Raw genomic sequence first — 12395 nt, forward strand, 5'->3', positions numbered from 1 at the left:
GCATCAAACTTTATTTGAGTGGTGATGTTGTGGAAGTTTATTTAATAAAGGCTGCCTCATTTCCTGATGCTGCAAGTATCCTTATATAAGTGACATCAATGACATCCACAATGCCTGGGAAGCCTGCAGTTACAAGAAATTCATCCTGCTTCATCTTGACTTCCTGCAAAATCAAAGGAAACTTGTCGAATCTTGACAATATTGCTGGCCGTGTCAGAGCGTCGAGAATAACAGAGATGGCATTACTGATGGCTGGCTGGGATGGCCCAAGGTTGTCACTGCTGCGCTGCTGCACCTTTTCGGTGGCTAAGTAACATAAGGCAATAACCACTTTCATTTCTGCTGTCAGCGCAACACTCCTTCCTATGGAGCTCTCCAAGGCATCTCTCATCAGGTTGGTCACAAATAGCGCTCTTGCCCGATGCAGTCTGTACCTTTTCACCAACTCAGCATCACTCAGCTCACCCAGAACATCCCTTGACACGGCAGGCAATTTCTTCTTGGTGGTCAGCCATTTTTGTTTGGTTAAGTGCTCTTAACATAACTCTTAAATAGTTAAGCCACCTTCAGAGGTAACTTAAATCTAAGAGCAGTTTCAAGATGTACCCGGGAGGTTAGAATGAAAACTAATAGAAAAGTTCCTCTAAGATAAATGTTCGTTGTTAAGATTCTTTGTTAATATGTACAGGCTCTGGCTGTGTGAGGCGAGGGGATGGGAGGGAAGATAAGAGACATGACAGAGGGGGAAGAGTTCAAGATCGCAGCCATCAATCACAGCTGCTTGCTTGCTGTTTGTTTCTTTCTTATTGTCTTGGTAGCTTCATCTCTTCTTGAAGTTTCTGATTCTAATTCTCACCAATTTATGCCTGTAAAGACGTTTTTTTCTGAAAAGTAGAGTGCTAAATGACAAACCTTCCCTCTTGATATCCTGAGAAGTAGGGTGAGACCAGTGCTGCCAGGTCAAGTTACCAACTTTACCCTTAATTCACCTTTACCATTATCCTGTTTGCTTTGATAGCCAATCAGATTATAGTCTGAAAAGAAAAGAAACCAACTATGCTGCATACTAAGCAGCAACAGTGAATGCTGGCTCGCTGAGGTTGAGCCAGAAATGTTGCAGCATGATTCAGTAACGTTTGTCACTGTATGCATGTAACATTTGTGATGCTGCCTGTGATCTACTCCAATCTCTTACAAGATATTTTAGGGTGTCATTAGTAAGATATGGTAAATCCTATTTATAATATACAGTTATATTATTTTTCTCCAATTCATAAGTTATGTATGGGGAAAAATGGCAAAAAACATGGCACATGTTACACTTAGAGTACCTTAACTTCAAAATCATGCCAAACTCAGACTGTGTAGTTTAATGTAAACAAAAAAGCTATAATTGAAATGGGAAATAGTTGTAATTTTTATATAATCAAGGACAGTTTTTCAAACACATGCTTACTTAGTTAAAACATTGATGTGTAGAGCAAAATTCAGTACGAATTAATATTTGGTGACATGCTGCTACATTATTAAATGTCACACTCTTAATAGACTGTTTTTACACAAATTATGTCCATATTTGTAAAATTGAAGACCTAAGCTTCTGTTTGGTATATAATGTATATATATTTGATGATTTCTGAAATTACACTATATATATATATATATATATATATATATATATATATATATATATATATATATATATATATATATATATATATATATATATATATATATATATATATATATATATATATATATATATATATATATATATATATATATATATATATATATATATATATATATATATATATATATATATATATATATATATATATATATATATATATATATATATATATATATATATATATATATATATATATATATATATATGATACTTAGTTATTGCCATTATTTTGCTTAATTTCTTAAGGAAATTGCAGTGAAACGACTGTAACAAAATTATTGAAACTACCATAACAGTGTTTATAATTTTTTGTGGAGAAAGCTGAAATGGTAATTGATAAAAATTTATACATATTTGCATAGCTTAAAGCTTCATCTGTAACCACCATATAAAGTATTTGGAAATTTCCTCAGGGTTGCATTTGTGAAACAACCGTAACGTTCTCTTCATCAATATACAGGCAACCTCCCATTAATGAAGGTTCAAACAACGAAATTTCGCTACAATGAAGGTTTCATTTTACTACCATCTGCTTGTTTAACGAACACCAAACTCACTTTAACAAAGTTTTATCCAGGTAATTTTTTCCAAGTTTGAAAGCACCGCCATATCACACAAGCTGACAGGCTTTTGAATACACCAGCGCCTGTCGTGGACAACACGCGCACCACCCACTCCCTTAGTTCAAAACAATAACAGCGTCAGCAGCAGCTCGTCTTTCCTCGCTCAACTTACCACCAAAACGCCCTGCAATGTCGCCTAGCATTGCTAAGACCAGGAAATCTCTTACTTTCGAAGTGAAGCTGGACATTATTCACAGACACGAGAGAGGTGAGAAAACTAATAGCATTGCTCGCCACCATCTTGACTCCCATCTACTGTCTCTACTATTTTCAAGTCAGCAGACTCGATTAAGAAGGCTGGTGAGACTGTATCTTCCTTGCAAGCTAAAAGAACCACCTGAACTCATGACTCTACAATGGATAAAATGGAAAGCCTTGTGGAAATGTGGTACATAAGTTTTGTATGTGATACAATGATGTGCCGTTTGTTTACATTCCACAGGTTGCCAGTTAGTGTCTTTCCTGTTTCACTCTCCCTCCCTTCATAAATTTAAGATCATCAACATTATAAAGTTATGTACATACATACATTAGTGTACATTATAATGACTTAAATTAAACTGCCTAAATGTTTAACTTCATAATTTTTACTTTCATTAAACCTTTCACTGTACTATGATGCACTCTCACTTTGTTTACTCTCAATGGAAGTTCAAGTCAGGGGTTAAACTTGTTATAATAGGTTCGCTTAACGAAGTTTCGCTTAACGAAGGGTTTTTAGGAAGGTAACCCCTTCGTTAAGCGGGGGTTGCCTTTATAGCAAGAACAATAATAAATACAGAATGTTCTGGATAGTTTCATTAACATCTTTAGCCATTAGTACTATCTTGGTAAGAATCATATCACACTAACTGTATAACTTTTAAAGATATAGGTAAGAGTGCACCCATAAATTACTTCTCAATGAAACGATCGTAACAGTGGAACGACCCTAGAACTAACCTAGTAAAATGTAGTAGATGACCAACTTATTCTCTTACCTGGTTCTCTTAACTGGTGGGCTTCCCACTCCTACATATCAGGTGGAGGATAGCAACGGGAAGCCACACTCTGCTAATCTGTCAGCCCATAAACAATTTTTTATGAATGATAAAAGTTAGCAACAAAAACTGGCTGGAAAGTACATCATAGGAAGCAGTATATAACTGTCAGGACCACAGTTACTGTTACTCAGGCATAGTAAAAGAGCAAGTTTCCAAGATGAAGAGCAAGGCAATGTTTAATTGTTTCAATATTTCGAAGCTGAACAAACTTGGCAGGCAGTGCACAGGTCAACACACCTCAAACTAAAAAATCTTTACTAAATCTCCAGCTGGGTTGTAGAATGAGCAATTTTGAAATCAACTCCTTGTACTACTCAAGGGACAAAGAAAGAGATCATCTCTAGAAATTGACAAATGACCATGAAAAATTTGTCAATATTTAATGATATCATGTCTGAGTAATCTTCCCTAAACTGAGTTGAAGTTTAAGGTTTTTAGGTGGTGGGAGTAGTCCAAGCCCTTCAACACATGAATTTCTCTTGTCCATCTTCTTTGAACTGTCTCCAATTGTCTGACATTCCCCATATAACTCAAATTCCAAATGGAGGATGTATATTCCAATAAAGGATGTGCATACATGAATAGTAAAAATGGGAATCATTAAAGAAGCATCCCAATTTACAGTAGACCGTAGAATACTGGTTGCAACCTCTTCTCCTCCCTTTTGGATTATACTGGACAAATGTTGTTGGAATTCAAGTCTGTAAGTGAGTCTTTAAAGGGAATCACTATATTGTTGATATAATAACAAATGCCCTGACCAAACACAAATTAAAAATTATTAATACTAATAAATCCTAAAGCAACACTGGGATGAATTTAGTGCACGTCTCCAAGACTCGGATACCTGGAAAAGAGTATTTACATCCCATTGACAATTTCTCACTGCAGTCAGCACATCATCATCAGAACCTGCCTCAATGCTAATGTATAATTTTAGATCATCAGCAAATATCTTAGTAGAAGAGACTGTTTGAATTCACAATATTAATATTTAACAATAATATATGTTCAGGATGAGGAGGCTAGATAAAATTATGGAGGGGCTACCTTGCCTTTTTGCAGTCCTTTTATTTGCAGTCCTGTTCTTACACCACAATATTTATAAAGTTGCATTAGATCTGGAATATTTCACTCCTTTATCCCCACATGGCAGAAATGGATGCAGAGTCTCTAAGGCTGGCAGAACGCTTCCTGCCATCAACTTACTTAAAGCAGGCACAGGATGCTGATATTTCACGACGGAGCAGAATACACCAGCTACTAGAAAAGGTGAGGTTTTGAGGCTGAAGTCTGCCACATGCTAACTGAAGTAGAATATTTTTTAATCATATAAAGATTTGTATTACAAAGTATATTCATAGTGTGAATTAGAAAATGAGTGAATTATGAATTGAATTCTTGCAATTATATCAGAACGTAACTATTATAATTATATGTTGTTGGAGTAAATAAAGTGTAGTTTTTTTTGTCAATTTTTTTTTTTTTGCATTATTTGCTTTGTATTATATTTTGAAGTACTGTATTCCTGTATATTGTGAGTATTATGTCACAGGATCACAGGAAGAGTGACTGCAGTACATGGTAGCAAGAACCTTGTCTTGATAAACAATAAAAGCATCAAAATAATGGTATTGGTACAGTATAACTCTGGAGCCTTAATTTTCATCTAATTACTTCCAAATCTTCAGGAAACCCTTTGTATACATATAATTCATCAGTGAAAAGTGCTAGTGGTTAGGCTAGGGATTAATGCTTACTATAAGTCCTTGTCAGTAACTCTACATGATCACATGCTGTGGTAGTTTATTCACTCTTATTTACATTTAGGTTAGGATATATTAAGTATGTTTTTGGTTTAGTTGGTCAGGGAAATCAAAATAGACCAAATTTCTCCTCTCATAAAAAGTCTAAGGCAAAAAGACTTGTAGATTTGTATTAGGTTAAGTAAAATACAGGCTTAAAGTGTTAGTATATTTACAAAATTTGTACTGAACTCCTAAGCCTGGGATTTACTAACTTAACCTTACCAAACCTAACCTAACCTTTGCCACTTTTTGCTAATTTATTATATGTATATAAAGGGTTTGTGAAGCTCGGGAAGAAAAGAGATGAAAATTAAGGTGCCAGAGTTATACTGGACCTTTACCTATATTATTCCAAACACTCATTTGGTTGTAGGTCTCAATTTTTATAGCAGTCCTAGAGGTATGTAATTGGTCTATGACGTTGGAGATACTACTCTGCTAGGATAATGTAGTTTGCAGAAGTTACTTGATGTGTAGGAGAATAGTTACTCTCATACAAACTTAGGTAACTGAGGAGGCTCCTTTTTTTTTCTAGATTTTAATTTATTAAATACTTGACTTCATCATCTTTCATTCAGCGAAAGTGTCCAGATGAAGGTTGGGATGACCAGATGATTGAAGGATTGCTAGTTGACCTGTCCAAAATGGACAGCAACAATTTCCCAGCCAATTGTGGGGTTGGAGAGCGAGAATCTCGCATCTTTTCAGGTAAACGAGAAGCTCTTGATTTCTTATTAGAATTGTTATTGTGTCTTTTTTCACACTGCTTGTTTCCAAATTACTATAGAGGAATAAGGATTTATTATTGAGAATGATGAACATTAAGATAGTGAGTAGTTATTACTTTGAAAGTTTAAAATAAAATTGAAGATATGCAGGGTTTGGCATAAAGATTCACTTGCTATATATGAAATATTTAATAATCACATAATAAATGCAAATTGTTCTATATATATGCATCTTTATTGAATACATTATCATATCAGTTTTGAAGGTTTGTTATAGATAGTGATTTATACTATTTATTCTATAAATATTTTATATGAAAAGTGGATGTCAGTTTTTTTTTTACAGATTTTATATGAGTACATACACCCCACCTCCACTTTCACATTGACTGCGATTCACGATCCTCGAGTTTGGCACTTAATTCAAAATTCTTACCATCTGAATTTTGTGTATCATTGTCATGAGTTTTGCGCTGGTTCAACAAGTGTCAATTATGTTTTATCTACTGATCATCTCTCTTTCTCCTCACCAAACGCTCATCATGGGCCTCCTTGTGCCTTGTGTACAACTGAGGTCAGTAGTCACAGGTATCAATTGTGTTGCTTTGTCGGCATCACACATGCTGCCTCAAGACCACGATGAAATCTCAGTCAGTTTGCAATTTCACCCAACCGTGGAATCTCTGATGTGGCTTAAGTTTCTCTGGTGAGAAATGTAGTGAAATGATTGATGATATATAATTTCCATCACGAATTAATATTTTTCAAGTTATGACTATATTTTCAACTCCAAGTTATGCCTACCTCTCATTCCCAGTGATTTTGGGGAACCTGTGGGTAATTGAGGTTTTTGGGTGGGGGAGCATTAAATCCTAAATTCACCCTTACCATTATCCTGTTTGCTTTGATAGCCAATCATATTACAGTCTGAAAAGAAAAGAAACTATGTTGCATGCTAAGCAGCAACAGTGAATGCTGACTCGCTGAGGTTATTTACCTAGTTGTATTATAGAGGGTTTGAATGGGACTCATAGTGTCCTGTTTCCATGTCTCCATTTATCTCATTTTTCCTTAAAGTTATGCACATTATGTGCTGTAACAACTTCATTATTTAATGCATTCCACTTCTCCACCATTCTGTATGTAAAACTGTAATTTCTAATATCCTTCACACACTGCCTCATCCTGATCTTCTTTACATGTCCTCTTGTCCTTCTATCTTCTTCTGTCACCAGCACCAGATCTTCCTTGTCTATCTTTTCAATGCCATTGACTATCTTGTACATTGTTATTAGGTCCCCTCATTCACTTCTATCTTGTAAGGTTGGTAGTCCCATTTCCTTGAGTCATTCTTCATATGGTAGGTCTTTTAGTTCCGGCACCCTCTTTGTAACAATCTTTTTTATCCTTTCTAATCTTCTTATATTCTTTTTAGAGCTCGGAGACCACACCACTGCTGCATATTCCAGCTTTGGACATATCATGCTTGCCATGATTTTCTTCATGATATCTTTGTCCATGTATTGAAATGCCACTCTTATATTAGTCAACATTTTGTATGATAATCCAAATATCTTGCTTATGTGTTTTTCGGGGCTCAGATTTTCGTGTATAATCACTCCCAGATTTTTTTCCTCTTTAGTCTTCGTTATTTGTTCCTCTCCCATCAAACAGTCCCATACCGGTCTTCTTTTGGTCTTTCCTAGTTCCATTATGTGACATTTCTTGGTAATAACCTCCAATTTCCACTTCTTATTCCACTCATAGATTTTCTTTATATCTTCCTGCAACAGCAGACAGTCCTCCCTGGTTTTGATAACTCTTAGCAGGTTTGCATCATCAGCAAGTAAATTCATATAACTGTTTACCCCAATGTGAATGTCATTAACATAAATCTGAAACATAATGGGGGCTGACACTGATCCTTCTGGCACTCCGCTTGTTACTTTACTCCAAGATGAGTATGTATCACTGATCACAATTCTCATCTCCCTATCCTTCAAACAATCTCTTGTCCATTCTAGCAGAGTTCCTTGCAGTCTTCCTATGTTTTCTAGTTTCCATACTAGTCTTCCATGAGGGACTTAATCAAAAACCTTTTTTATATCCAGGTATACTGTGTTCACCCATCCGTCTCTGTTTTCCAGTCTTGCGATAACTCTCGAGTAGAAGCTTAATTAGTTTGATACGCATGACCATCCTGTCCTGAACCCAGTTGTCTGTTTGATATGACTTGTTCCTCTTCTAGATTTTTAACCCATTTTTCCTTGATAATTATTTCACACAACTTCCCCAAAACACTTGTAAGTGACAATGGTCTGTAGTTTAGTGGTTCAGTTGCCTTTCCTCCTTTAAATATCTGTATGTGATCAATGTGTGATGCTGCTTATGATCTACTCCAATCTATTACAAGATATTTTAGGGTGTCATTAGTAAGATATGGTAAATCCTATTTATAATATACAGCTATATTAGTTTTCTCCAATTCATAAGTTATGTATGGGGAAAAATGGCAAAAAAAAAAAAAAAAAAAAAAGGCACATGTTACACATAACTTCAAAATCATGCCAAACTCAGACTGTGTAGTTTAATGTAAAAAAAAAAATGCTATAATTGAAATGGGAAATAGTTGTAATTTTTATATAATCAAGGATCCTTCAGTTTTTCAAACACATGGTTACTTAGTTAAAACATTGATGTGTAAAGCAAAATTCAGTACGAATTAATATTTGGTGACATGCTGCTACATTATTAAATGTCACACTCTTAATAGACTGTTTTTACACAAATAATGTCCATATTCATAAAAGTGAAGACATAAGCTTCTGTTTGGTATATAGACTGTGACAAGATTATTGAAATGACTGTAACAGCGTTTATAATTTTTTGTGGGGAAAGCTCAAATAGTAATTGATAAAAACTTATACATATTTACATAGCTTAAAGCTTCATCTAAAACCACTGCAGCCAGCCACTGCCGCTGCTATGAAAGTATTTACAAAGATTTTTGATGTGATTTTGTCAATTTCCAACCTGTTTCGCAACACCTATGGAAATAATGGTAAGTGTCTGGCTGCAGCAAGAAGCATTTTATTTTTATTTTGTTACTATGATTGCTCTTATTATGTTGTTATTATGATTCTTGATTAGATAAGTATTTTATGCAGTATTATTTCTTCTTTTTTATACTTTTATGTGGTGTGAAAACTGTGCAAAAAGTGACAAAAAATGACAGCTCTGAACTCCTAGTGTCAATATGAATTATTAACATAGGTTCTTCACTTCATTTATCATAATAACGGCCATCACGCAGTGATAGATGCATCAATTATATATATATATATATATATATATATATATATATATATATATATATATATATATATATATATATATATATATATACAGTAAGGTCCTGGGTTACGTTGGTCTCAAGTTACGTCAAACTCGCACTTATGTCAGTCCACTATAAGGCAATTTAAGATTTAAAAAATTGAAAATTTATAAATCGTAAAGCGCGGGGTTTATTGTTATTGTTGGCCGCCAGGCGTCACTAGTGGTTATCCACCACACCACCCACCTCATGCTTGAATACAATAACACTCTACGTACCTCAGTTCCACCACACCGTCGCCCCTGGCAAGAGTGTTCCTACATCTGCGTTTGCTGACTATCTTAGTATCTTGCTCAGTGGCACCAAAAAAAAAACTCCTGAGTGATAGCAGTGATGCTAAGAAAAGGAAAACCATTACGCTACAAGAAAAAGTGGACATAATTAAAAGACATGAGAAGGGAGGCAGCAGCTGTGTGTAAGGGAGTGAAGAAGAAAATGGGAAGCCCGTTACCATGACAACGGGGAGGTTGACGACCTTGAGGGCTCACGCACCTATCACAACAATAACAACTCCGGAGCCTTCGCCTGGGCCACACGACACTCGCAGCTCACTTGCACCGTCTGCGCTTGTCTGCTGATCCCTATTGCCCTTTCCTATTGCATTTCCTGCCCCGCTGCCCACGCTTCTACTCCCACCGCACTGCACTACGCTCCCAGCTGTCCGCCCTGGGCGTCACAACATTCGACCTGCCCACCCTCCTGGCGGCCTCAGGCGTCCACACCTCTGGCAACATGCAGTCATTCGCGTTCACGGCCCTAATCAACAACAAAAACAAGCTTGTGTTTCATATTCCTACATAGTTGTAAATAATATAACAATATAACCTTTTACTTATATAATGCTTCTACTCCTACCGCACTCCACAAAGCTCCCAGCTGTCCGCCCTGGGTGTCACAACATTCAACTTGCCCACCCTCCTGGCGGCCTCAGGCCGCCCCTCTCGGCAACCTGCAGTCCTTCGCGTTCGCGGCCCTAATCAATATATTCCTACATAGTTGTAAATAATATACCAATATAACAATATAACCTTTTACTTACCTGAATAACCATAAAAAATTATTGGTTGAAAACTCGATAATATGCTTTGAAAGTACAAAAACTTGAGTTACGTACAAAATCGACTTATGTCATGTTTCAGGAATGTAACTCTGACGTAACTCGGGACCTTACTGTATATATATATATATATATATATATATATATATATATATATATATATATATATATATATATATATATACAGTATATATATACACTTAACCCTCAGCTATTGCACCCAATTGGGGCCGAAATAGCCGCTCCATAGCCAAAAACGCGATAGCCGAATTGATCTTTGGCGGGAAGGCGGTTTTGGCCAATGAGCGCTCAGATATTCCATGATGTCATGGCGGGACGCGCTATAGCAGGCATCTGAGGTCGCAATAATGAAATTTTAGCAGCTTTTCATGGGTGTGCGATAGCAATAAAACGTGATAGCCGAAGTCGCGATAGCCAAGGGTTGACTGTATATACATACAGTATCCACAAAAAGTATAGAGCGCTCCCCATTGAAATCGATGCTAAAAAGCGCTCTGAACTTGTTGCGTTTTCCGCCGCTGTCAGGCATATGGTTATTATAATTTCACATTTGGCAACTCAGCTGGCTATCTGGCAGCGCACTCAGCTTGTATTTTCTCGCCTCAGTGCTCATTGAGCTCTTATGGAGGGAGTTTATGTTACATTTTCCTCCTGCCTTCTACCCCCTTATTTATGTTGTTATGCTTTGTGGCGCTGCAGTTTTAGGAGACATTCATCCTGATGGCTCCTACTAACCTTAGTGGAGAAGAAAAGGCTCGTATTTTGGCCTGGAAGACTGAAAATGTGTTGACGAAAAAAATTTCAAGACGTACAGGGGGAGGTGAGAGCACCATCCGACGTGTGGTCGCTACCTCTCGTGGTCTTCCACCCAATGTCGTACCACCTCGAAAACCTGTCCCTGGAAGGCCTAGAAAGACCTCTAAGTGTACTAACAACATCCTATGACGTGAAACACTCAATAATCCAGAGATTACAGCAGGTGAACTCAAAAGAAGCCATCTAACTTTGCTGGAAGGAGTGTCAGAATGAACAATACAACATTGGTTCCAGAAGGAGCTTGGCCTACCCACGTACAAGCCTGCTGCCAAACCACTCCTCACACCATCAATGGTGAAGAAAAGACTTGCATTTGCAGACAAATACAAAGACTGGATTGCTGAACAGTGGAGGAGGGTATTTTCAGTGACGAAAGTACCTTCAAATGTGTAAGACCACGGCCAAGGAGGATCAGACGTCCCAAGAATTCCAATCGTTGCTCTCCTCAGTACACCTGCAAAACAGTGAAGCATTCTGACAGTGTGATGGTGTGGGGTTCATTTAGTGGTACAGGGGGTCGTGCAGGGTTGTTTTTCCTTCCGAAAAACGTGACAATGAGAGCTGACAACTATATCAAAGTGCTAGATGAACATATGTTGCCTTTTTATGAAATTCATGGATGTGAATATTTTTTGTAGGATAATACATCATGTCACAAGGCAAAAAAAGTGATAAAATGGTTGTCTGATCATAATGTTGAGCTTATTGAGTGGCCAGGTAATTCTCCTGACTTAAATCCAATTGAGAATTGTTGGAATTATATGAAAAATTGGCTCTCAACCTGCAACACATCATCTGTACCGCGGCTCTCCCACGAGATCTTGAAAATGTGGACCACAGAAATGGAGCTGGATTACTTCAGAAACCTATCTGATTCAATGCCAAAACGTCTACAAATGGTCATTAAAGCTAAAGGACAGATGACCAAGTACTAAAACATTAGTATTGCTTATTTTCATAACATTCTCATTATGTTCGTGTTTTTTTCCTTTGAGCGGGAGGGGCACTCTATTCTTTTTGCGGATACTGTATATATATATATATATATATATATATATATATATATATATATATATATATATATATATATATATATATATATACATACAGTAATACTCCGCTTAACGAACGTTCATTTAACGAATTTCCGGTTTAACGTACTATATAAAGTTAGACCAAAAGTCTGCATAACGTACAACTACATCCGTTTTA

General features: G+C 36.5%; 1 protein-coding gene across 1 annotated transcript in view; it reads left to right on the top strand.

The window, feature by feature from the left end:
• Positions 1-12395, top strand: part of LOC123500122 (O-phosphoseryl-tRNA(Sec) selenium transferase-like) — a 111288-nt gene that overhangs the window by 55854 nt on the left and 43039 nt on the right. Inside the window, exons 2-3 of the mRNA XM_045248789.1 lie at positions 4516-4631; positions 5746-5875. Coding sequence (XP_045104724.1) covers positions 4518-4631; positions 5746-5875 — 244 coding nt within the window. The 5' untranslated portion in view covers positions 4516-4517. The remainder of the gene's footprint in view (positions 1-4515; positions 4632-5745; positions 5876-12395) is intronic.

The sequence above is a fragment of the Portunus trituberculatus genome, chromosome 50 (genome assembly GCF_017591435.1).
Source record: "Portunus trituberculatus isolate SZX2019 chromosome 50, ASM1759143v1, whole genome shotgun sequence".
Lineage (NCBI taxonomy): Eukaryota > Metazoa > Arthropoda > Malacostraca > Decapoda > Portunidae > Portunus > Portunus trituberculatus.